The sequence below is a fragment of the Leptonychotes weddellii genome, chromosome 5, assembly GCF_054177405.1.
Source record: "Leptonychotes weddellii isolate Sample4059 chromosome 5, ASM5417740v2, whole genome shotgun sequence".
Taxonomy (NCBI): Eukaryota; Metazoa; Chordata; class Mammalia; order Carnivora; family Phocidae; genus Leptonychotes; species Leptonychotes weddellii.
In genome coordinates, this window is record NC_138373.1 from 33,171,416 (window position 1) to 33,197,034 (window position 25,619).

A 25,619-nucleotide genomic window follows, 5' to 3' on the forward strand; every position below is an offset into this window, starting at 1 on the left:
AGAAGAACCAATTCATGCTACATGAATGGACCTTAAAGACATTCTGTTAAGTAAAAGCCAAACCAAAAAAGGCCACAATGGCATTTATAAAAAGTGAACAGAACAGACAAATCCACAGGAACAGTCGTTTGCTGGGGCCAGGGTGCTAGGGAAGAGGGGAAGGCGGAAGGGGGAGTATCTGCTCCTGGATAGAGGGATTTCTATTTGGATCTACAAAATGTTCGGGAATGACATGGTGACGACTGCACAACCTTGCGAATGTACGAAAAACCAATGAACTGTACACTTTAAAGAGGTGAATCTTACGGTGTTACGTCTTGAAAACAAACCCAGCTGAAAGTATTCTCGTCCTTCCAAAGCTGCTCCTTCTCCTGTGTTCATTATTTCAGTAAATGGAACCACACTCCAACTCCAGACGCTCAAGCCAGAAAGCTACAAATCTTAACGCGAACGCCTAAGTACTTCTCCATCCTTTCCGCTCCAACCTCCACTCCAGGCCATGCTCGCTTCTCCTGTGGATCACAGCCTTCTCCCAATGGCTCCCCCGGCCTCCAGTCTTGCCTCTCCAGATCCTTCCTCAGGTGCGCCGGGGCTCCAAGCACTACCGGCAGCTAGAAGGTCCTCAAACTGGAGCCCGCGGCGAACCCCTCCAGCGGCACTTGACCGCGCGCACTAGCCAGACCGAGGGCGGGCGGCTGCTCCCTCACGCGGCCACCGCCTCCCGACCTCCCGGCCTCCGTACGCTCGCTACCACCTCGGCCAGGGGGTTCTCCCGCCCCGACCGGCCGCGCTCGGCGCCTCTCCAAGACCCTCCCTCGGGCAGGTGCGCTCCGAGGGGCCGTCCCTGCCTCCGCAAACATTTCCTGTGGGAACCATGGTGGACCCAAACTTCGACTAAATACTGCGGCGGTGCCCTTAACTTACCCTGCCTGTTCCTCAACACTTATGAGACTTCGCAGGACGCCGCGCACACTTGGACCACTCGGGCCTCGAGCGCCGCCCTCAGCCCAGCCGCTCCCGCCTCTAGCCGCCCGGAAACGCTCCCAGCCGCGCGCCTGGGCCGCGGAGGACGACGGGAAGCGGGCCTCCCGGGCCGCTCCGCGCCTGCGCGGGCGCTATCCTCCGCGGGGGGCGCTGGTTGGCGCATGCGTAGGCGCGAGGTTCTCCGTTGAGAAGGTGCCTCGGCGGCGCCGGAGGTAGGAGGAGTCGGGCTTTGGGGCTGGGAGTCCGCAGTCTGGAGAAGGTCCAGTCACCTGGGGCCTTTCTCGCTGCCGGGGGTGAGGGAGAAGAGCCTTTCTCGCTCGCGGTGTAGCGGCAGGAGCCGCGCTCGGGTGGAGGGGGCTGAGGACGCCTGGAGGGAGGAAGGGTGAGGAGGGTATCGGGTACCCACCGGGTCACGGCCCGGGGGTCAGGCTGGCGATCGGAAATCGCCGTCCGGCTTCGTAGCCGCCAGAGTCGTTGGCAGCCCTCCCCCAGACCTAGCCCCCCGCCCGCTTGCGGTGTGTGTCACCGGGTCAGGGGGAGCGGGAGGGTCCGCTCCGCACTGCCCACTCATTCATTCCGCGCCAGCTGCGAGCCGGGCGGCCCGGCGGGTACGGAGCCGGCGTAGACGCAAGTCCCCAGCCCTCCAGAAACTTGCTGCGTCCTTCGGCAAATACTGAGCGAGCACGTATAGGAGGTGGGCTGTTGTCGGACTAACGTCACAGGCCCGTGGAGACTCCGCGGGGTGTGGAGGGTGGAATCTGCTCTAGCTCTCCACGTCCCACGGGCTCGATTCAGGCGCCCGGACACCGGTCCCTGCACTGATCCCTGCAGCCTCCTCTCCCACTGTACCAAAAAGTCTTTGTGGTTGAGTGACTGAACAAATGCCGAGGTTTTGTGTTTTTTGTTTTTTTTTTACAAATCAGGTGTCTGATCAGCCAAAGAGAATATGGAGTAAAATAGATGAGCCTGTGCCCTCCTTCAGTTTTGACCTTAGTAGGGGACAGAAAATAAGTGAATAAAAATGGAGGTGTAGATGCCCTAGAACCACCCGCTTGAATTTGATCTCAGCCCTGCCACTTCAAAAGTTGTGTAAAGTTAAGCCAGTTCTTCATTCTTGGACCTGACTCCTTGCTGTAAAGGGAAGACAGTAGAGTCTACGGAATAGGATTGTCATAAGGGCTACATAAGTTAGACTTATAGAGCAATTAGACCCATGCCTGGCATACCGTAAGCATTCGAGAAATGTTATTACAAATGATTATAATTTGTTGTAAGTGTGATTATGAAAACAATGTGTGATGACGGAAAATAATGGGAGTGGAGGGGGTCCACTTGGATAAAGGATGAGGGGAAGCTTCTCTAAGGAGGTGACATGGAAGAGGAGGATGGGCCGGCCATGCGAAGTAGATTACAGGTATGCCTGTCTGCCCGGCTCCGCAAAAATAGGTGATTAATTGGACTACTCCGACGGAGGAGATTGCACTTTCTGTCACTGGGTCATTCAGTTTTGAATTCTGAATCCCACTAAACTGTGCCAGTGTAAATAATTATGCCCACAAGGCCCAGGCTTTGCAGTGGTCACCATTCCAGTCACTTGAGTTTGGAGAGCTCTTGCTGAAGTGAGAGAGGGTGGAGAAAAGTGGCCCTTTTTTGATTTGGAAACATTGCTCATACCAGTGAAGGATGAGCCTCTCCTGTCTTGTTTCTTCCCAAGCATTCAAGTGCGTATTCTCTCCATTGGCTGCCCTGCACATTAAGTTGCCTGTTGATAGGGCCTAAGAAAGAGTTTTTCTGCATTTAGCCATCATCTTGTTTCTGTGGTGACTGCCCTTCATGGGATTCATTCCCCAGATTTCAGTAAAAACAATACTCTTCCAAGATGCTCATGTTCTTTCTCTGATGGGTTTTTAGATCCCTCCCCCTGTGTTATATTGTGATATCCTGTAAGACCACGAGTTTGTGTTAACCAGGCGGTACCTGAGTATTTGACACAGATATTGTTACTCTGAGGACTTTGCGCATACCCCATATTCTCTTGTACCTTCCTGGAAGAAATGGCATAAAATGCGGTGTCTGCCTAATTACGTTTAGATGCTTTTTGTTTTCCACAGATGTGACATTAAATGAACCAATGTGTTTTATCACTATGGAGATCTTGGAGAATCACCTGAGTGTGAAGTTCATATGTATCCTATCTCAGAGGCATCTGTTGGACAACAAAAGCTCTCAGATGTGAACTTTAAACGTGCTGTTTAACAGGGACTCAATTTGAAGATAGGCATTTTAAATCCTTATGGAGGGGAAGGCACTACTTTTTGCTCAATTGTGCAAACTCTCCAGGTGTCCTAGTGAGAAGCAGAGAGGAGCCTTAATGGAGCTGCAAGTGTGAATGAGGCCTGCTAGGCTCGTTCTCGGGCCCCCCAGATAGACCTCACACCTCTGAAGACCACCTGCAAGCCTTAAAGCTGGCCAGATGATGGATGAGTCAGATGATGATTTTAAGGAACTCTGCGCCAGCTTTCTCCAAAGGGTGAAAAAGAATGTCACCAAGGAAGTGTCGGGGGAAAGGAAGACACAAAAGGCCTCCAACAGCACTCAGATAAGCAAACCGAAAAGGACCAAACCAACTGCTACCAAAGGCAAAACCCTTCAAGGCCCCAGGGAGAAGAAAACTCCGTCTGGCAGCCAGGCCCCGAGGACTAAAAAGCAAAGGGCACCCAAGTGGCAGAGGAGTGAACCCACTCGCCCTGAGAACGGAGAGGGAAGTGTGCTTGCCTCTGCTGTGCTCCAGGAGGGTGTGCAGAGCACCCAGACAGGTAACTGGGCCAGAACCACTGCCAGGATGTTTCCAGAGAGGAAACCAGAGGTGACTGTACTGATCTAAACCAGGGGTCAGAAAACTTTCTGAAAAAGGCCAGATAGCAAATTATTTTGGCTCTGCAGCCTTGGTCTCTGCAACTTATCAATTCCCTAGACAATCTGTAAGCAAATGAATGGGCTGTGTTTCAACAAAACTTCATTAAGAAAAACAGGCAGCTCCCTGAGGACCATAGTTGGTCAACTCCTGTTTTAAACAGTGATCATAAAAAATATAACCCCTATGTGAATTTTCTACATGATTATGTTTGGGGCCCTGTGCCCTTTTAGAATTTCTTATTAATGTTTACATTATGTATTTGACACAAGTAACGTGAACATGAAAATAATGCTGCTTCTCTCATTTTCTTGAATTCCTTCCAGAGTGGGTAAGTTGCAGTGGTGCCAGCCAGTTCGGTAAGGCTGCTCAGAAGGCAGTAGGAAGCTGCCAGATAGGTTTAGATCCCAGGAGAATCTTTAGGTCCTTCCTTTTTTCCTCCTAACACCTTTGTTCTTTTCTTTTCCTTTGTTTGTTTGCTTGAAGCAGGTTTCTTACCCTGCTGCCTTTGGTGTACTGAACCATATGTTTAACATGCATTCTTCAAGCAGAACTGAGAACCAGCCTTGCATAGGATCTTTAGGCTCCTGTGTTCTGTTTCTAAATATTTCTCACCTTCACTTCCTGATCTTAAATGGTATTTTTTACTAGTGTGGTCAGCATGATCTCTCAGTGGAATAGTGGTAAAGAATTAGCTCGCAGAGACTGTTGTAAGGCTTCGGTAGTGTTACTAAAACATCATTGGTCCTTCAGGTCCCTTTGGGAGCAGTAAAAGTTATGCATGATTCCCCCGAAAACCGTACCCCCCCACACACCTGTGAAATTGGCATAAACCTGCAGGGGCTTCACGAATCCCCACCAGAGGCCACCTGTGGACACCAAGTTAGAGGAGAACTTATGACCTAGGAAGATAAAAATGTTTGTCATTAATATTTCTTTAATAACAGCTTAATAGAAAGAATTTACATTCTGTAAAACTTACCCTTTTAAAGTGGGCAGTTCAGTGGTTTTAGTGTATTCACAGAATTGTATAATCATTACCACTGGCTAATTTTAGAACATTTTTATCACTCCAAAAATAAACCCTGTGCTCAGTAGCAGTCACTCTCTGTGCCCCCTCCTGTCACAGATATTTATGACAGGTCTATTTATATTACTTCCTATCTATTCCATTACTTCCAAGCTACCAGTAGTCAGTCCTCTCACACTTGAGAGTTAAACCTCAACTAGTTGGTAAGGGACCCCTTGAAACTTGGGTCTAACCTGTGTCTGATGGAAGAGTCTTTGTTTCTCCAGCTAGAACAGATGGCTGTGAATGTTTTCCTCTTTGCCAGAGGCTGCTCCGGACAGCAACTCCCAGCCCCCTCCTCCCTGTCTGACAGTGACGGCACCAAGTCCCTCCAAACCCCGGACGGCAGAGTTAGTCCTACAACGAATGCAGCAGTTCAAGAGAGCAGACCCCAAGCGTTTGCAGCATGCTTCGGAAGGGAGCTCTCTGGAGGCTACACTTGAAGAAGAGGCCCCAGAGGGCCCTCCAGAGGAGATGACAGCAGGGAATGGTATGATGGGAGTTTTGTATATTCCCATCAGGGTTAAGTTTGAACTCTGGAGAAAGGGGGAGAGGAAGGAACCCGCATTCCTTGAGTTGCTGGTGTGGGTGGGTGCTCTGCCTAGCACTGTACCTTGGCCACTTCATAGTATCTAGCCAGAGAATGAAGGGTCCCTGGGGTCATTTAGCTTGGGTCACTTAGCTTCTTTGACAAGGTACCTCTTCCTCTTTTTATTTTGACTGTTTATTATGAAATTTTTCCCATACAGAAAGGTAAAAAAAAAAATACTACAATAAATCCCCATAACCTCAACCTGTACTTAACAATTGTTAACATTTTGCCATATATTTTTTATATCTCTAAATATATATGATTCTTCTATACTATTCGAAAGTAAGTTCCAGACATCATGATACTTCCCCCCACAGATCTCCTACATGATCACGGTGCTCTTCTCACACGTAATTCCATAATATTGCCCAGTGTCCAGTTCATATAAAAATTTCCCCACTTGTCCCAAGGACAGCTTTATAGCTGGTTTCTTTTTTCCTGAGCAAGGATCCACCAGAACTGTAAGTCCCACACACTGCATATGCTGTAGTCCATAGTCTCTTAAAGTCTAGACTCTGGAACAGTCCCCTTGTCTTGTCCTGTTTGTGTTTGTTTTTTTTTTTCATGATTCCAACTTTCAGAAGAGTCCAGGGCAATTGTCTTTCTGAATTTCCCACTTTGTAGATTTGTTTGATTGTTTCCTCGTGGTGTTGCGTAACCACTTCCTGTAGCCCCTGGAGTGCATCACAGGGGTGTAAACCAGAAGACCGGGTGGCCCCAGGTGAAGATAGCTTGGCGCCAACAGTGCAAGTGTTATGCAGGGCACATTGTACCACCCCAGAGGCACGTCATATCCCTGGTTCTCTTCTTTACCCCCTAAACGATATAAGCCCTCATCTCTGGTGAAAATACACAAAAGGGGAAGAAATAGGCAGCAACTGTATTGACGGCCCTACGGCGAACAAGTCTGTAGTCCCCTGGCAGTGCGTTTGCAGACTGCACTCTGGGATTCTCACGCTGCCTCTAAGGTCCACACAGGCAGTGGTGGGACATCTGCCATGGCATCAGTCCCTGCAGCACCAGAGGGGTGCATCGGAGTTGCTCAGCCAGGACACGAGCTCAGCACCTGCCCTACACGTGCCTCAACTGTTTCCGTAGAGCTTCACGGGATACCCAGTAATGCTCAGTGCTCAGGACAGAGAAACCATTTCTTTGTTTTGTTTTTTTTTAAATGGGGCACCAAAATGAAGTGTGATGCTTTTCTGGCTTCAGTGGAAAGAGTGCTAGGCCACAGGAATATTCAAGAACTGGGGATTTATGAAGTTCTCCAAATCCCCCTGTGAGTGCTGAGGGTCTGCTCCAGCAATATCAGATGTGACAGAGGGCCGCAGCCGTGGGCCCGGCCACTTGGGGAACCACCTCCGCACTAGAGTCAGTCAGTCCATCCTTCTGTCTGCTGCTGGGAAGGAGAATGCGTTTTAAGAAAGGGGTTTCACTTTGACCTGGTTCTTCTAGGATGGGCGACAAAAGGTCATAGCAGTAGGAAAGGCTGAGCTTTGAAGAGAAAACCTAGACTTATTGGAATAGGAGTCTTGTAAGCCTGGAACGCCTGAGGTAGACGACTTTAGCAGAAATGAGTAAAATGAAAGGCTCGTTCTCTAGGACCTTGCTACTCAAACAGGGGTCCTGAACCGGCAGTGTCTCCTGCCCTGGGAGTTGTCCCAAATGGGGAATCTCAGGAAGCTCCATCTAGACCACTGGGATGCGAACCTGCATTTTAACAAGCTTCCCGGGGGTTCTTATGCATATTACAGTTGGAGAAGTATGCCCCGGGAGCCCTGTTTGTGTCCACCCTCACTGGACGGTACTGGCGGGGGCGCAGAGCAGTGCTGGGTCTGCTCTGTCCGTGCTCCCTCTGCTGTCTGTGCACTGTGAGCTCTGACGGGCCCTGCAGAGGTCTGAGGGCGCGCTCATCCTCATGGAGACCGTGCCTCCTCACAGGGTCTGGGCCCGGGCTTCCTGCCACAGAGAGCGACGCTGCGGTGGCCTTGGCTCTGCAGCATGAGTTTGGGCAGCAGCGAGCACCCACACACGAGGCTAACCTGGAGGAGACGGGGTTGTTCTTCTGCCAGATCTGTCAAAAGAACCTCTCAGCCATGAACGTGACACGAAGGGAGCAGCACGTGAACCGGTAGGAGCAGCTTGACTCTCGCCTCTCTGGGGTCACCTCTCCCGTGGGTGTGACAGACCCAGGGGAATCTGCGGTGGGAATCCTGACTGTGACCATAGCACCCCAGTGTTGGTGTCAGCCTGTCCTTACTGGTTTTTTAAACAGCTTTGTTGAGAGATAATTCCCATATTACACAATTCATCTTCTTAAAGTTAACAATTCAATGGCTTTTAATTACTATAGTCACAGAACTATGCAGCCATTACCACGGTCGATTTTAGAATATTTTCGTTACCCCCAATAAAACCCTGTCCCCATTAGTGCTCACTCCCCATTCCCCCTCTGCCAGGCCCTGGCAGCCTCTGCGGATTTGTCTGCTCAGGACGTAAGTGGAATCACACAGACGTAGCCTTTGGTGTCTGGCTTCCTCTCCTCAGTGTAGTGTTTTCAAGGTTCATCCAGGTTGGAGCACGGATCAGAATTTCGTTCCTTTTTATGGCTGAAAAATACCATCTTGTGGGTAGGCCACGTCTTGTTCATCCGTTGATGGCTATGGACTGCTTCTGCCTTTTGGATGTTGTGAATACAGCTGCCATGACCATGTGTTTCTCGTACTGGTTCGAGTACCTGCTCTCACTTCCTTGCGGTACAGACTCAGGAGTGGGCTTGCCACTGTCTGACATGTCCTTGCTCTCTTTAGCCACCTTCGCTAGCAGAACCAAAATTTAGGGTTTGGAGGCTGACTGCAGGCTGTGTGGAGTTGGCTTTGGGAGAACAGGCTGGAGCCCACACCTGTCCTTGCTGACATGGACGCATGGTACCAATGGAGAGGGTTCCCGTGTGTTTCCTCTCTTCTTCCAGGTGCTTGGATGAGGCTGAAAAGGCACTGACACCCTCCACACCACGGATCCCCGAGTGCCCAATTTGTGGCAAGCCCTTTCTCAGCCCAAAGAGCAGAATCAGCCACCTGAAACAGTGTGCAGTGAAGATGGATGTTGGCCCCCAGCTCCTGCTCCAGGCTGTGCGGCTGCAGACAGCTCAGCCTGGCGGGGCCTGTGGCACGCTGGCATCGAGGTGAGTCAGATGGAAAGGAGGAAAACCAGAGAAATACTCTGATTTTTTCTTTTTAAAGCTTTTTGTAGCTTTAGAGAACAGTAGAGCCCTAGAACCCTCCTTGATTCTGGAAATGATACATTTGAGGAGGAAATCAGGCAGTCTCCACCGGGACTGAGGAGGAGAAAGATTCTGTACCTTCGAAATGGTCCATGTGGGCGTGTCTGCAGAAAGGACTGGTTGGACTGGTTTCCTAAGGTCCTTCCTGAGATTTTTCCATTCTCGAGGTCCTACCGGTGTCCCCTGGAGCAGCGAGCAATCTGCTAACGCACTTCACCGTGTCCATTCATCCATTCCAGTGTCGCGTGCCATGGCTTCCGTCTCTGTGCGGCCCGAGTCTCCTACTGTCCTCGGAAGAGGACTCTGCACAGTTCACAGAGTTGGCAAGACAGAACCACAGGCCTTTTTTTTTTTTTAACATGCATGAATTAAATGCTTAGGTGTTGCAATAGGAGGCCTCGCTCCTAGCTGGGAACAAGTCCTTGGCGTGCAAATCATAGGCCAAGCAGCTCTGCTCCCCTCCGTACTGCCCCTGGCTCTGTGGACGCCACGTTACAGGGAACAAACTAGTGCAGGTCCTGGACTTCTGTAGGTTTGGGCCTTCTTTCCTTTGACAGCTGTTAAGAGCAAAGGGAAGGCCAAGGGTGGTGGCTCTGTTTGTCCTGGCCACTGCCTTTTACACAGGTTATGGGCATCTGAGCCGGGCCCGTGGTGAGACTGAGTGGGCAGAGCTGGATTCTTGGCTGGTGAGCCTGTCTATATCATAGCACATCAACACTAGCATCTCAGAATTGGAAGCCTTAAGGCCCTAGCATAGACATTATCTAAGCCATTGCTTGCCTTTTGCCAGGACTGGATGGGAACCACCTACTCAGATGAAATATATCTGCTTTTTCAATACCTGAGAAGAGAAACGAGATGTGTGTGTGGGTCCTAGAAGGTTGATAAAGTAGAAAACTCTAGCAAATGGACACCCTCACCTAGGCTTTGAGCCTCCTCTCTGCCCAAAGGCCAAGCCTGGGGTGTGTGGAACTCTGGGGTAGTCAGATGCTGGGACAGCTCCTTGCCTTCTGGGAGGCTGTAGTTATCGTGTGGGGTTCCTGGGAAGTTGAACTCAATTAGGCCTTGCTTAGATCTTCCGAATTGATACCTGAGGTTCTTGAGCCATCCCGGGCCCAGGGGACAGCATGAGCTTTGGCAAAGGGCGCTTTCCAGAGCACCCCCACAGCTGGGTTTGAGCTCCCAGTTTTTCTCTCGCCTTTGCCCTCCTATTTCTTGCTCAGCCTGTTGGGGTTCACCAGGCAATCTAGGTTCTCCAGCTGGAAAATCCTTTAAGCAAATCTCCTCCAAGCCAAATGCTGCTGTACACTGACTTCCAGGCTGGCTGACCATGTTGGTGGTCGAACCTGGGAGGCCTTTCCTTCGGGCCTTGGGCAGAGGAAATGCCCACAGGCCCCTGCGGGAGGGGAAAGGATCCTGTCATGGCCAACGTGGCCAGGACTGCCTGAGGGGCATCTGAAGTGTCGATGGGCAGAAGTTGGTGGAATCCAGGAAGCTGACTCAGAGCCACTGAGTGCTGACTCCTCTGGAAGGGTTTGGCCACAGCTAGGGTGTGCAGGGACCACTCGTAGCTAACCACTCACACCTGGCAACAGCTAGCTCAGCAGGGTAGCATCACGTAGAAGGACCCAGACCGTCACCTCTCTGGACTGCACTGCACTTGGCCCAGGATGGTGTGAGCTTACACGAGGCAATAGGATAAGCACAGTGAATGCCCAAATCAGTCAAAGCCTCTGTCTAACGGGTCCACATTTATCCCTTTTCTCTCCTACCTTAGAGGAGAAGGGGTCCAGGCCTCTCTGGTCCAGCGGGGATGCCCTCAGAACAGGAAGTGCTCACACCTCTGGCCTCGCTAACTTTTCTGTTTGGCTGCCTTTTAAGCTTCAGCAGTCATGTTGGAGGTCTGAAGCGGAAGGGAGCCACCAACAGGAAGGAGCTGCAGAAGAAGCGGAAGGTCAATGAGCCCGAGGCGCCGTCCGAGGACCTGCTGGTGGCCATGGCTCTGTCCCAGTCCGAGATGGAGCGGGAGGCCGTGCCCACGGTGCTCAGGCTAGAAAGTGCTTTCCCTGAGAGGATAAGACTGGGGGCAGGTAGGTGTGGCTCCTGGCTGGCAGTGCCTTGCCACACCGCTGCTGGCCAAAGGTGACCACTGCTGGGCCTCAGGGTGTGTGGCAGCTCTGTCACTGACCCTGTGTTTCTGTTTACCTTCAGAAAAGAAGAGTCGTAAGAGGAAAGCACCTTTATGCCCTCCCCCGTTGTTAGTCCAGGACCCGGAGACCACACGGAGGCAGACAGAGGACCGAGTGGCCCAGCTCTTCGCGGAGGAGATGGAGCTGTCCAGCACGCCGCCACTTCCTGAGAGCAGGATGGTAAAGGAAGAGCTGGAAAAGGCCAGCCAGCATCTGAAGCAGAACTTTCTGTGGGAGGGCAGCGCCCTGACTGGGGCCTGGGCTCTGGAAGCCTTCTACACCGCAAGCCTGGTCCCTCCCATGGTGCCCCAGCGGCCCGCCAAGGTGGGTCCTCCCCTGTAGGCATGCGCGGGGCTCCGGGCAGAGGCGGCGGTCAGGACGGCGGGCCTGGGCATCAACAGAAAGTCCGAAAAGGAAGGAAGGGCAGGAAGTCCGGCATACCTGCTGTAGCGTGTTTCTCTGTGCAGCAACTGATGGCTCTCCTGGGAAGAGCAGGGAGGCCCGCTGGTTCCCAAATGTATCCTGTACCTGGAGGGTTTGTTTGAAATGCAGTCCGGGGCGCCACCCCCAGGGGGCTGGTATAATCTGCGTGTGGTGGGGCCCAGGAACCAGACAGGCTGCTGCAGGTGGGCCTGGAGTCACTGCATGCTTGAGGCCATTGAGATGCCATTAGGGGGACGGGCCCCTCAGGGACCTTTCTGCTGATGTAGACACAACAGGCATGGCCTTCACCGTGACAGAGAAGCCTGCTGATGGTGATGGGAGAAAGCCTCCCAGGGTTGTTCTGGGCTGTGGCTGACACTCTCAGGGGCCCTCTGTGTGGTGGCTGCTGCAGTGGCCACACAGTCACGTGGCTTCCTGACTTCTTTCAGGGTCTTACCCAGGAGCCCACGCTGCCGCCAGTGCTGCCTGACGAGCCAGAGCTGGGTGTGCGAACACCACCTGCTCTCCCCAGTGCCCCGCCTGCGGGCCATGGCCCCGGGAACCCCTCACCCTCCGCCAGCCAGAGAGAGCACCAGGCCCTGCAGGACCTTGTGGACCTGGCGGGAGAGGGGCTGAGTGCCACCCCGTGGCCCTGCAGTGGGGGCCTGGCCAGCTCAGGAGGGGCCGCAGGTGAGACCCTGGATGGGACACCTGGGCCAGCCCCGCCCTCCCGGCCCTCCTTCCCTCTGGCGGTGGCCATGACCAGCTAGTCCCTGGGGCTTGGGGACAGCCACTCAGATCCGAGGTGCCCTGGCTTATCCCCATGTGATGGGGAGAACACAGTCTCTGTAAGTGCTTTCCTTTTTTTCCTCAAAGATGGATGTCATACAGGTGAGTCCGTCACAATCTCCTCCAACTTTAACCAAGGACAAAACCCTTGCCCAGAGCCAGTGATTGTGCAGACTCTCTGTTTTTACTACCTGTGTCCCTCTGGGGAGCAGTGGGTGGTTCACTCACAGTGAAGAAGCCCTCGGGTAAAGAGCATCCCCTGGGCGCCGTGGGGTCGGCTGACAGACACTTGATGCTCTTTCTCGGAGACTGACGTTGCCGGGAGGTGATGTTCTTTTAACCTGTGGATCCTTCTCTCAGGGATGGATGTGTCACCCACTGGCCTTCCACCGACTGGGTTTGTCCTGCCCCCTAAGGAAAAGCCCCCAGAGAGGGATAGCCAAGCTTCGGTAAGCACCGGGGCTCCTTGCTGTGGGCTGTGCAGCCTGGCCCTGCTCCGTGGTCCTGGCCACCGGAGCTCGTCCTCTGCTCCGCATGGTCAGCTCCCAGCTGGCCTCCAGAGCGTCGCACGAGTCCGCTGGCCCCCTCGACAGCCTCTGAGCTAAGCCAGGCGAGAGCCTACGGGAGCCTCCTGTTCCCCTCTAGGACTCTGCCATGAGGCTTTTGTCCCTTCTGTCCTTGAACTCTGGGGGCACCTCAGTAGCCCGGCCCCAGGAGCCCGCTTTGTCCTGAGAGCCCGCAGGGATCCCCATTGCTCTGTGAGGTGGCCTCATGCCCCAAAGTTTCATTCGTTCGTTCAGGACCAGCTGTGCGCCTCTGACGTGCAGGTCCCGGCTGGTCTGCAAGTAAGGGTTCACGTTCTGTGTCAGTGACGCTGGGTTGGAAGTTGGGTTTTCCTCAGAGTGGATGTCAGCCTGTTAGTATATTGGTATCAGCCAAACACTTCACCCCAAGGTCTGCCGGATGACCATGGCGCGTAGTCAGAGAAGGACCGAGACTCTTCTCGGCCGGGTACCCGAACAGCATGGGCTCGGGGTCCCTGCCTGTCACACCGGGGCCGCACATGGTGCTCGTGAAGCGCTCGGCCCAGCTGCAGCTTCACGGCAGCTATCGTGCCTCCCCTTGCTCACCGACCCCCCACCCACCCCGTGTTAGGCCAGGGGACTCAGTGTAATGGAGAATTTGAGAAAGAAGCTAGCACCCCTGGGGGCGCCTGGGTGGCTCAGTCGGTTAAGCGGCTGCCTTCGGCTCAGGTCATGATCCCAGGGTCCTGGGATCGAGCCCCGCATCGGGCTCCCTGCTCAGCAGAGAGCCTGCTTCTCCCTTTCCCTCTGCCTGCCACTCTGCCTACTTGTGCTCTCTCTCTGTCAAATAAAGAAATTAAAAAAAAAAAAAAGAAGCTAGCACCCCTGAAGTTGGGGAACTTGCTGTGAGACCCGTGTGCTCCCCTCCTTCCAGCTCACCCTCGGCTTGCTGCTGGCCGACTTCAGAGCCATGGTTAATAACCCACACCTGAGTGACGTCCAGCTGCAGACGGACAGTGGGGACGTGCTTTACGCCCACAAGTTCGTGCTTTATGCCCGATGCCCCCTTCTCATGCAGTATGTGAGTACGGGCCCCCGCCCCTCCTCCCTCCCACTCCGCGTGCTTTCTCACACTCCCCTCTGGCCTCCTGCCCCCTTCACTCCCCTCCGCGCTCCCCCACGCATGCACCCACCTCCCTCCCTCCCTGTCAGTGTACCTGGCTCCGTCTGGACATGTTTGAGGTTAGGAAGTGCTGTGAGGAGATGAGCTGAGGATTGGGGAACATCAGATTTCTTGATCGGTTGAATAAAAATCCATTTTCCCTAGAACTGTTCCCTTTTCCTCTATTTCTGTAATTATGAAGTCCTAATCGACCTGCTGACAGACATTTCTATGCTGACCTGTGCCAACATGCATTGGATTTCAATGTCGTGCTGCAGGAATCCGGGAAACTGCTGCTGGTCTCTCCCAGAAAGTTCTCGTGCCTCTGATGTGTCTGTCAAGAGGGAACCAGCTGGGTGCTTGAACCTCTATCACAGTCCGATTTTGCCAAGAGAGAAGTTGTAGGGCCTGACTGCAGAGTTCCTGACCAGCAGCCCGGCACGACCCTCTGTGCGGCCCCACGTCACGTCTGTGAGGTTGTAAACCTTCTGCACTTTACTTCTTTCTCAGGTGAACAGTGAGGGCTTCTTCGCCGTGGAGGATGGCGATGTGCGGAGCCAGCGTGTGCTGCTGAGTGATGTGAGCACCGAGGCCGCCCGGGCGCTCCTGCATTACCTGTATGCCGCGGACCCCGGCGTGCCTCCCCGGCTGGCCCCCGGCCTGGGCGCTCTGGCCCACAGGTCTGACGGCTCTTTCCATGGACCTCCTAGCATGTGACATTAATGACGAGCACAAGCAGGTTGACGGCTCACAGGGGGCTCAGGGCTGAGTCCTTCCTGTACCTGTTAACCCCGGGTTTATGCTCAGTGGTGACCTTGCCCGGGACGTAGTGACTGGCAGTCTGGCCAGAATGGACACTGGGCAGGAGAGCCCAGTGCTGGCTGAGGATAGCCTCTGCCAGGTCACGTGGCTCTTAGCTCCCTGGGTGTGATGAGGGGGTGGTCCTTAGCCTCAGCTGCCCCCAGGTGCTGCCACTCCTTGGTCGTTCGGCCACAGAAGCTGAATGGTGGCTGTTCTTTCCCAGGTCCCAGGAAATAGGAATGTCAATAGGAGTGTAATGCCTAGTGTAACTCCCATGGGTTTGCACGCACATTCTATCTCCTGACAGGGCTGAGGGCCCCTTGGATAAAACCGTGTTCGCCCAAGGCCCTGTCATCCCTCAGGTGCACTTCTGGGAAGGGATCAGCTCGGCCTCTGGGGTCCTGAGTGTAGCCTTCAGACCAGGGAGCCTTCATGGAGGCGGCAGGCTGAGGTACCCCTCGGCCCGGGCTGACTAGGACAGGTTTGGTCTTTGGGGTTTGCTTCAGATGCCTCTCAGGGCAGCACGCTCTCCAGCTTTGCAGCATCACCGATTCCTGTCACCTTCAGCTCAACCCGACACACCCCTTTGTGTTTGGGCAGTAGAGTTAGTGAACCCTGCCCTAAAGGTCCACGAGTCTCTCCTCGAGCTCAGCAGCCTGGGGTGTTGCTGGTTGGGAGCACGGGCACCGTGGCTGCAAGAGAGCAGGGGAAGGGCCAGGACCGAGCACGGTTGTCCTCCCTGCCAGGACTTGCGCCCCAATCCTCGCCTGCGCTGGGGTGTCTGGCTACCGCCTCTGCAGGGCAGTGATGCATGGCATTTCCTGTTGCAGGTTTGGTGTTAGTGAGCTTGTTCTTCTGTGTGAACAAGCCCCTGACGTGAGCGATTCAGAGGACAGACCGTGGAAGAAGGAAGACGAGGATTGTGAAAGCCGCGCGGAGAACTTCCAAGAACTCTTGAGGTCCATGTGGATAGATGAAGAGGAAGAAGCGGAGGCTTTGTTGAAATCTGAGCACTATGAAGAAGACAGAGAAAAAGTGAATGAAGCAGAAATGGAAGAAATTTATGAATTTGCAGCCACTCAGCGAAAGCTGCTCCGGGGGGAAGGAGCTCCAGAGATCAAGGAAGAAACTGACCAGTTCGGGAACGATGGTCCAGCATCTGCGCAAATCTTAGCGAGTGGCCAGGTTAGCCAACAGCCAGAAAATGCAGAACAGATGGAACCGTCTGGTGAGGGAAGAGAAGAGGCCCCAGCCACATGGAAAAGCATGAGACAGCCCACGCCCCTGCCACTTAAGGGCCAGTGTGCGGACGAGGAGAAAGCAGGGTCCACAGAGGAAGCACTGGGTCGTTCCAGATCCCCTCGCCCTTCTGGGGGCTGCAAGGCAGGGAGAAAGGAAGGCGTGTTTTTGTGCTCAGCAGATGCTCCTGAGGCCCGGCCATTTTCATCAACTCCCAGAAAATGCTGTGGACTGTCCCAGATAATGAGCCATCTCCGGGAAGGCAACGGCACCGTCTCGGGAAAGAGGGCGGGGAGCCCCTCTCCCCCTGCTCACTGGCAGACAGCCCTGTGGCGCCCGTGCCTGTCACAGCCCCCTGGGGGCCGGAGTCCCGGCCGGCCACAACCTCGTCCTCATCTTTGGGGTGAGTCGCCCTCACCAGGGCCCCAGCTGCAGGGCAGAGCTTCCAGGGTAGCCGCCCAGGACTCCCCAGCAAAGCAGAGGAGGGGTAGGAGCCTCCTCACGTTACTTAAAGATCCAGGCCTCCAGAAGGGCAAAGAACGTGGGTCCTCATTGGAATGCAGAAATAAAGGGGTTCTAGTCTCCCCAGAAAAGTCTCCATCCATCGACCTAACCCAGTCAAAACCTGGACATTTGAGCTCCAGATCTCAGAATACTCCATCCAGCAAGAACAGAGAAGATGAGATTATCCTTTTATTGGATTCAGATGAAGAGCTAGAGCTAGAACAAACCCAAATAAAGTCCATTTTCAATGGTCCCCTGGAAGAAAGGAAAGTTCTAGAAGTTAGCCCCAAGTCTTCTGAGCTGTTTTCTGTCATCGACGTCGATGCAGATCAAGAACCTTTCCAAAGCCCAGCAAGAAGAGAGGCTTCCCTGCAGGGCGGGGAGGAGGGGCCAGCAGGGAACCGGGGCTGTATGGGGGGCAGAGGGACCCCTCGGCTGTCGTGTGACCCCGAGGAGGACAGCACCACGGATACCTCATGGCTCGTGCCTGCCACGCCACTGGCCAGCGGAAGCCGGGACTCTTCCTCACAGACACAGATAACAGGCCTCAGGTCCAGGGCTTCGGTGGATCACATGGCTCAGGTCAAGCCCTGGGCCCCGTTAGAAAACAGGGGTGGCCCCGAAGCCGCAAGTAAGTTTCCGGTCATCACGCCCCAGATGTCGTTGTCATGCCTGGTCCCCGTCCGTGCAGGCAGCCCTGACGGCAGGAGCCCTTCCAGGCCCCACCCCGGGCGCCCCCAGCACTGCTCTCTGGCTCCCTGTCCCATCTCTGGCAGCCTCGCCGATCTCAGCGGGCAGCCCCAGAAGCGCTCACCCCCCGGGCCGAGCCTGCTGAGCCAGGCCATTGCCAGTGAGGTGGTGGAGGTGGAAGACAGCGAAGATGAGCAGGAGGCGGCCTCCCGTCGGGCGAGCAGCAGCCCCCTGCTGGACAGCGACCCTCCGATCCCCCTGGACGGTTGCCACTGGCACGTGGAGCCCCTCTCACCGATTCCCATTGACCGCCTGAACCTCGAGTGGACCGGCCCCCTGAGCACCAGCGGTCCGGGCAGTAGGGCCAGGGAGGCCCCAGACTGCCGCAGCTGCTGCTCCCCCCGCCTCCCGGGCACCGCCCCCGCCCCAGGAAGCCGCGCCGGCCACACAGAGTCTCAAGAGAAGGCCCATCGGGCCGGCTCGCCTGGGAGCAGCAGGCCAAGCTTTTTGAACTCCGCTCTGTGGGACGATTGGGATGGAGAGGAGCAGAAGTCACCAGAGCTCCTTCCTCCGGCCCAGGGGCTGAGTGCTGATGTCGCCGCTCTGAACTCAGAAGGGCTGGAGACGCCAAGTGAGTAGCGGAAGGGTAGCTGTTACGCTGCTTTACGCTAAGGGGCTGGAGGGGGCAGTAGAGACAGCGCGGGGTGGTGGGGCTGCAGGGCCTGCTGGGCTGCGGCGAGCCTCCTCCCCACCCTCCCCTGCGGAGGGAGAACGGGCTTGCCCTTAGACGTGCTGCTTAGCCAATTCCTCAACCTGCCTGGGTCCCATGGCTCGCCTGGGCCCCTGTTAAAAACCCCCATCTGTGGACCCCACTCGAGAATCCTGAACCAGTGCTTCTGAAAGGCCAAGGCAAGCACCTCAGGTGCACTTAAAATCGGGCAAGCGTGGTTCCTCACAGTTACACAGAGCGTTGCCATGAGGACCCAGCTGCTCCCCTCCTGTGAGCGCTCCCAGAATAACGGAGATCAGGACGGACAGATTTCACAGCAGCCGTACTCGCGGTAGCCCAAAGGGGGAGACAACCCAGATGTCCGTCAGCTGATGAGTGGACCAATAAAACGTGGTCCATTCGTACAGTGTAGTATAATCTGCCATAGAAAGGCATGAAGCACTGACCTCTGTCACCTCGTGGATGAACCTCAAAAACATGGCGCTCAGTGAGAGACGTCAGTCACAGAAGACCACGCAGCATGCAAGTGCATTTATCTGAAATGTCCAGAGTGAGCAAATATGTGGAGACAGAAAGTAGACGAGCAGTTGCCAGGACGGGGGGCAGGGGAGAACGGGGAGTGTGCTGGGTACAGAACCTCCTTTGGGGGTGATGAAAATGCTTTGGAACTAGAGGTGGGGGTTGCAGTGAATTAGGACACTGAATGTACTAAGTGCCTCTGAATTGTTTGCTTTAAAACAATAGCAGATGGGGTGAGGGTGGGGTGTTGGCTGTGAGTCTCGGTCCTCCCTCATCTACCCCCCCAAGCCCATGGAAGGGTGCAGTTTCCCAGCTCCTGTCAGTCATAAAGGAGAATCAGGGTCTCGAGGGTCAGCCCCTTGAGGTGCTGCTGCCCATACCCGCTCCCCTGCCAGGCAGATGCTGGGAGAGCCAGGAAGGGGCAGGGTTGTGCAAAGCAGCGGCTGGTCGCAGGGAAGCAGCCTGTGGGCAGAGGATCTGCATGCGACCTGGTGTTGCATTTCCTCCTAAAATCCAAGACCAGCTGGGCATGACTGACCGGCTCTCAGCCTTGAGTGGGGATCAGAACTGCCTGGAGAGCTTCCGCATACGTGGCCAGGCCCCACCCCAGAGCGGAGACCAAGAATTTGCATTTCTAACCCGTTCCCAGGTGGTGCTGTGAGAACCAGACTTCAGACCAGGGACCTTAGTCTGAAACTTGAGGTGGACTTCCAGGAGGTGACAACTTTTCTCAAATTATATAAAGAATTTTGTGCTTTTTTTAGGAGATAGCCTATTTTCACTGGAGTCTCAAAGGACTCCATGCTCATAAAAAGGATAAGAACCAAAGTCCATATATTCCTGAGTTGTTCCATTTGTCTTTAAAATACTGATTTCTTTTTTAAAGTAACAGCTTTATTGAGCTGTTACTCACATACCATAAAGTTCACCCTTTAAAATACACAATTCAGTGGTTTTTAGTACATGAACAACGGGGCCGGGGTGGGGGGCGGGGGTTGCGATCCAGGCTTCCAGTTATGGAATGAGTAAGTCACAGCAGGGAATACAGACAGTGGTATCATAGCACGGGGTGACAGATGGTAGCCACAAAACAAAAGCCGGACCACACAGTTCAGTGGTTTTTCCTACCTGAACGGTGTTTGGCAGCCATCACCGCTAGTCCCAGAACATTTTCACTGCACCCATTGGCAGTCACTCTGGTGCCCCTTCCCCCCGGCCCCTGGCAGCCACGAATCTGCTTTCTGCCCTGTTCCCACAGCTTCGGCACCACACGGGGCCATGGCCCTAGCCACGTGTGTGTGATGCTTTCCAATGGGAAGACCGTTCTCGCGTCCAGCGGTGAAAGGTGGAGCAGAATGGTGGATGGGCTTTCTTCAAACGCCCTATTTCTCTTGGTGCTATTGCTGAGCTCAGAAGAGGTCAATCCAGGGGCCCCTGGGTGTCTCAGTCGTTAAGCGTCTGCCTTTGGCTCAGGTCGTGATCCCAGGGTCCTGGGATCGAGCTCCGCATCGGGCTCCCTGCTCCGCGGGAAGCCTGCTTCTCCCTCTCCCACTCCCCCTGCTTGTGTTCCCTCTCTTGCTGTGTCTCTGTCAAATAAATAAAATCTTAAAAAAAAAAAGTCCAGATCCTTGTGCTGAAACGTTTCTTTTGTTCTACCTAGAAGGTGCTAATCGGAAGAACTTGCCCCCGAAAGTGCCCATAACACCCATGCCAAGGTATTCCATCATGGAGACTCCAGTACTGAAGAAAGAACTGGAGAGGTGGGTGGTGTTCTTGAAAACTTGCTCAGGGGTGGTCCACTCTACGCTATGCAGGTCCAGGCTTAGTGGGGCTGGGAGCTGAAGGACCGGCCGTGGGGCTCTGGTAACAGGAGCCGCTGGGTGACAGGAGCATGTGTGACAGCTCTTCCCCAAACTACCAGTTCCCTGAGAAGCTAAGAGATGAGACTGCAGGCACCCATCAGTTGATAGATCTCCATGTGCCCCGTGGATGGAGATGGGCCCTTGCCTTAATAGTCTGAATAAGGAGACCTGATTTTTTTAAAAGAACATCCAAAAAACTGTCACATCCCAATCAGTGCTGCTCTTCACCTTGGGCCCTGGAGGTGTTATCACTACCACCATCGCCAAACCTGGGAATGGCCCTTCTGGAGTATTCTTCAGAGTAAGCTCAGTTGGTATGCAGAAAAACACCTCTGAATGCTCACAAAAGTCAGGCATGTAAGATTTCATTTACACAAAGCCATTAATTTGCTGATACCTCTTTGCTGTGTGCTGAAGTTCACCTGTTTCCCCATTCAGGTTTGGCGTCCGCCCTCTACCCAAACGCCAGATGGTCCTAAAACTGAAGGAGATATTCCAGTACACTCACCAGACTCTGGAGTCCGACTCGGAGAATGAGAGCCAGTCCTCACAGGTGCTCCTGGAGGCTCCTCACAGCCAGACCCACGCCGGCAGGACCTCCAAGGCTCCCAGGGCCGTTGGCCATGCCCGGCTGGAGGCCACTTCTGGCCCTCTTCCTCAAAGGGCCAAGGAGTCCACTAAGACCAAGGGTCCCCGACAGCAAAAGCAACAGCCTGGTGGAAGCATCCCTCCGATGAGCATGTCACAGGCCAACGAGGAGCCTCCAGACCCTGATGGGGATGCCCAGCTCTCAGCATCCCAGGCATCGGTGGCCTCCTCTGGGGACAGCAGTGACAGCTCCTTTAGCTCACAAAGGTAACGGGATGGGAGGACAGGGCCAGTGGCTTCATAGGTCCTCTGACCCCGGGTCCGTGAGTTGGCATAAGCCAGGCCTAATGCTGAGGTTGAGAAATCCCGTTGCCTTCTGGATTTGAACTGTGGAAACGCAGTTGGGGCAAAGGACAGTCCCCTGTGAGCCTCCTGAGCAGACCCTTGGAGCTCCCGTGTCCTCGCCGCACAGGATGCTCTCGTGAGGGGGCTGGCAGCTGGGGTGCCAGGAGCACGGCAGCCTGGAGCTTCCCGCCTCCCGGGAGGCCATCCAAGCCTGTGTCGGGCTCCGCAGGGGACACAGACACTCCTTCCATCAAAGGGGCTCCTGGTCTCGGGTGCTGGAGAGAAGGAGCGGCACAAAGTGTTTTGGTCTGGTTCTTTTCAGTTCTTCCTGTGAGTTTGGAGTGGCCTTTGAGTCTGCAGAGGATGAGGAGGGTGAAGAGGAGCTTAGCGCGTCCCAGGCGGCAGTGCACACGGCAGCCACGGAGGAGGCCGTGAGGCGCTACATCCGCTCCAGGCCGGCCCTCTACCGCAAGGTCCTGCTGTACCAGCCCTTCGAGCTGGCAGAGCTGCAGGCCGGGCTGAAGCAGCACGGCATCCGCGTGGCCACGGCGAAGCTGCTGGACTTCCTGGATGCCCACTGCATCACCTTCACCACCGCCGCGGCCCGGAAGGAGAAGCTCCACCAGAAGAGACGGCAGCCTGTGGGCAAGAAGCGGGGCCGGGCCACCAGGCCTGTCCGCCCCTCCCCACCCCTGGCCGTCAGCAGCCTGTGAGGGTCCGCAGCCCCCGGCAGCGAGCCAGGCCTCCATGGGCGTTTCTGGGCCTGGGGCCCCGAATCCAGCCACCATGAGAGGGGCCGGCCACGGCACCGAGCTGGGTCAGCTGTCCCCAACTCCATTTCCTGGAGTAGTGTTCGGAGCGCGGCTCCCCCAGGATGTAGGGCCCGGCCCCTCCCTCTGTCGGTGCCCACAGTTCGTCTCCCTTTTACCCCGCCATGCCCCCGGGTGCTTCACAAGGGCCCCGGGCAGCCACCAGCTGGCCAGGGCGGGGTCTGTCAGGCACATGTCCTCGCCAGCTTGCCCCTGCCCCGACTTCCGTCTCAGCCCTTGGACTGTAATCCCAGCCTCACCAGCACACCAGGTGTCCTTGAGCTTCTCACACTGCCATGCCTCAGGTGCTCTGCTGGCCCAGCCATCCTGCCCAGACACCTGTCCTTGTCACCAGCAATTTCCAAACTGGGCAGTGCAGGAGGGCCCACACAGAATTCGCATGTTCTTCGTTAACCGGCTTTGTTGGTGTGGTAAGGTTGTCTTCAGCCTCAGGAGCAGTGTGGAGCACAGGTGACAGCCAGAAAGGAAGAAAAGCTGGGGTCTCTACATCCTTGTGAATGTCTCGTCTGTTTTAAATACAGTCCATTTTCTATGATGTGCAATAAAAACAAAAAGGCTTTATAAAAATCTTCCAGATGCTACACTGCAGAAAGGTAATGAGGGAAGCTGGCTGGGAGCTTCACCCACAGCTCCCTCGCTGCCCCCATAGCCGTGTCTGCAGAAGGCCTTTGTGCCTGTCCTTCATTGCAAAGGGTGACCCAGGCCTGCTGGCTCCTCATGTCCCTTTGGTTCGTAGATAAGAGATGTGTGTTCATCCATTCATCCATATTTGTGAATCTCTAGCCCCACATTAAGACAGCCCCTACCAAGCACGGAGCTCCAGCCCTTGATGAGGCCCGGGGCCCAGCAGCGTGACCCTGGGGATTGTTACAGATACGGCTTGGGCCTGCCCAGAACTACTGAGTCAGAATCTGCATTTTAACAGGATGAACTTGTGAAGCCCTCTCTGTCCTGTGTGCTGGGCCCCATGGAGAAAGGTCAGAAATCAGCTGGTGCTTCTAGTCTTCAGCCAGACTGGCCTGTCCCTGTGCCGGATGTGAGGGTTGGTGCTCAGATGGCTTCAAGGGACAGCCTCCTGCAAGAGGGGGACTGTAAGCTGGGCCTCAGGTGCGCGCAGCATCCAGGGAGGTGAAATAGGGTTTTGTGAACACATGCTGTGGGTCCTGGTCTATGACCAGGTGGAGAGGGCCGGGCCCTGCCTGTGCACACTGTCCAGGGACGGGTTAGAGGGAACAGTGGGATGCCAGGGCTCAGATCTCACAGCTAACAGCACAGGAGACTGAAGATGGAGTCTGGCCTGTGTTTCTTATACCAAGGACTTGCTCTCCTACCCTAGTATGGACTTTCAGGGATGTGAGGTGGGGTTTGGGAGGTGGGAGGCCACTTGGAGCCCTTACCTGGCTTCACTGGCTCCTTGTGGAGACCCTGGACTCAGACGAGCAGCTCTGGGTATACTGGGAGCCCTTGGTCCTTGGAAGGCAGCCCAGACTAGCAGAAGGTTACCACCTGCAGGTTGATAAGATGTTGGGGGAGGGGTTGAAACAGGTAAAAGCCGCAGGCCAGGGGAAGGTGGGGGGGAAATTGAGGCCTGGTGGCTGAGGTCCTTGCCAGGTCAGGTCCGGGCAGCGTGCCCCCAGGGGCCAGCAGTGGACCTGGCCAGGGCCCGAGCCCATATGCAAGGCAGGCAAAGGGGTTAAAAACCGGCACTGCAGTGAAGATGGCCCTACAACCAGAGAACTGGCAGTGTCCTTGACCTTTCCACAGTAGCCAGACCTACTGAACTGGGCAACTGGAAAATTAGGTCCATCTTGCTGGTTGAGAAGGAAAATGGTGAGCTGCCCCATCCCAGCACCTGTGGTGAGGCTGGAGGACCAGGGCCCGCAGTGGACCTAATGCTGCACAGCGGGCAGACGCTCCTTTCCAGAAGCTCTGCCTAGCCTTGTGAGGGGTCCTTAGAACAGGAAGAGAGCATGCTGAGCCCCGGAGCAGTGAAAAGCCATGCGGCACCCAGGTTTTGCTGTGCTGAGACCTCCCAGGCTTGTCCCCTTCCTGTGGCTGGCCCAGCCATGGTCACTCAGGCAACCACAGGAGAGCCACAGCCCAGCTCAAGCAGGGCCCAGGCAAGGGGGCCCCCAGGGGCCTGCACAACCCCCAGGGAGGCCCCCGCCCTTGAAGGCAGGAAGCCTCAAGCTGTCTCTTGAGTTGGGAAGAGCCGAGGCCACTGCCTGTCTGGCTGTCACGGGTCTGGGTGGACAGAGAGCCCCAGAGTGAGAACAACCGTGGGAGACCGTGCCCCAAACATACAAACACCCAGGAGAGTCAGGAGGAGGGCCCCCCGGCGGGAGCCCAGGGACCAGCCCTGTCTGGCCATGGGCCATGTGTGTGAGGTGGAGGCCAAAGTTGCAGAGGAGAGTGCCCTGAGACCCCCATGGAGGAGGCTGCTTCCTCCTGTGCTCAGGATCCCCCCTCCCTGAGCTGTGGAGGGGGGAGCAGAGTGGGCCTCTTGGCCTCTTTCATGTGACGGATATGTACCAGGCCCCTGCGGCTTCCAACATCCTGTGGGCGGCCTGGTTTCAGACGCCTTCAGTGCACCTCACAGTCGTGGCTACAGTGCGCTTTGACGGCCTGCAGCCGCAGCAGGCTTCTCAAGGGCAAGCCCCATGCGTCTCACCTGGAACCTGGCAAGCTGCTGGGGCCTCGGAAGGCACTGCTGGAAGGGTGGCAGGGAGGGGGGCACAGAAGGGTGTCATTGCACAGAGTGCTTCTAATCTGCCACCTCAGCCCCTCTGCCCCCACTCCTTTGCACACAGCTCTGGAGAACAGGCTGATAGAAGCACACAGCCCCTCCCACCGCCCTTTATTCATAAGCTGCCACATCATCTGAACCCACTACCCTCCTGCTCTATAACCATCAATGGCTCCCAGTTGACTTTTTTAGGAAAAGTGAGGCACCCATCCCTTGGCTCCCACCTTGTCTCCATGGCTTGCTCCCTGTCACTGGAGGATGTCCTGTACTTTTCCTCTATTGTCGTGCTTCTCCTGTCGTCCACTCTGGGCATGCCCTTCCCCTTCACCCCTTTGCTCTCAGTGCCACCCACATGCTGAGGCCCACCTCCGGGGCCTGAGGGAACTGCCACACTCCGCTGTTTCAGGGTGCAGCCGGCCTGCCTCTGGGAAGACACTGTGGGGTACAGCTGGGTCGCAGGTGCCTGCTGGGTGTTAGAGAGAGCAAAGCACGGGGGATTAGACAGGATGACGAGGGCCTCGGCCACAGCAGAGCATGCCAGCCTGGAAGTGAGAGGACTCTGCTCCACAGTGGCCAGCTTCCTGCTGTGTGGCCTTGGGCAAGTCACTGAACGTCCCTGCAGGTAGTCTAGTTTCCCTAGAGCCCCCCAAAAGCAAAGGTCTGCAGGTGGTGAGACTGTCTTCCTCTGTGGCCTTGGCTGAACCCCTCTCCTGAGCATGACGTCTACAGGGGTCCTCAAATCCAGATCCTGGCGGAACCGCCTGCCTCTCTGACTTACGGGGCGGTGACAGAGCCAATCTGGGCAGCCGCGGCTCATTGATTTGTCTGAGAGGCTG

The 25,619-nt window shown here is 55.3% G+C and overlaps 1 protein-coding gene and 1 long non-coding RNA gene across 12 annotated transcripts; one reads left to right on the forward strand and one right to left on the reverse strand.

Annotated features, from left to right (window-relative positions):
- The first annotated feature begins 1,071 nt into the window (after positions 1-1,071).
- SLX4 (SLX4 structure-specific endonuclease subunit) lies at positions 1,072-22,604 on the forward strand. Of its 11 annotated transcripts, none has more exons than XR_004072203.2 (15): positions 1,072-1,196; positions 3,096-3,800; positions 5,233-5,457; positions 7,501-7,690; positions 8,531-8,743; positions 10,724-10,932; positions 11,054-11,355; positions 11,904-12,144; positions 12,604-12,692; positions 13,702-13,848; positions 14,440-14,609; positions 15,561-17,794; positions 19,062-19,129; positions 20,073-20,172; positions 20,713-20,849. XR_004072203.2 is itself a non-coding variant. In XM_031017618.2 (15 exons), exons 2-15 carry the CDS (start codon positions 3,458-3,460, stop codon positions 21,918-21,920), a joined length of 5,271 nt encoding a protein of 1,756 aa, XP_030873478.2. In that variant the 5' UTR covers positions 1,072-1,196; positions 3,096-3,457; the 3' UTR covers positions 21,921-22,604. The 11 variants fall into 11 exon arrangements, 9 of the variants coding, with proteins under 9 accessions (XP_030873478.2, XP_030873483.2, XP_081676310.1 ...); XR_004072204.2 differs by having other exon boundaries at positions 20,076-20,172; XM_031017618.2 differs by lacking the exon at positions 19,062-19,129 and adding an exon at positions 21,530-22,604 and having other exon boundaries at positions 20,713-21,129.
- A 797-nt stretch (positions 22,605-23,401) lies between these two features.
- LOC145721599 (uncharacterized) lies at positions 23,402-25,477 on the reverse strand. The gene is made up of 3 exons (XR_014145394.1): positions 25,008-25,477; positions 24,570-24,744; positions 23,402-23,543 (listed from the first exon to the last, which is right to left on the reverse strand). It is a non-coding gene; the product is annotated as an uncharacterized LOC145721599 (long non-coding RNA).
- Between the last annotated feature and the right edge of the window lie 142 nt (positions 25,478-25,619).

Bases quoted from the DNA above. Each gene is read 5' to 3' on its own strand.
- SLX4 (XM_031017618.2), top strand. From the start codon at position 3,458: ATGATGGATGAGTCAGATGATGATTTTAAGGAACTCTGCGCCAGCTTT. The intron at 14,610-15,560 runs GTCTGACGGCTC...TTCCTGTTGCAG, and splicing joins CTGGGCGCTCTGGCCCACAG to GTTTGGTGTTAGTGAGCTTG. The intron at 17,795-20,072 runs GTGAGTAGCGGA...TGTTCTACCTAG, and splicing joins AGAAGGGCTGGAGACGCCAA to AAGGTGCTAATCGGAAGAAC.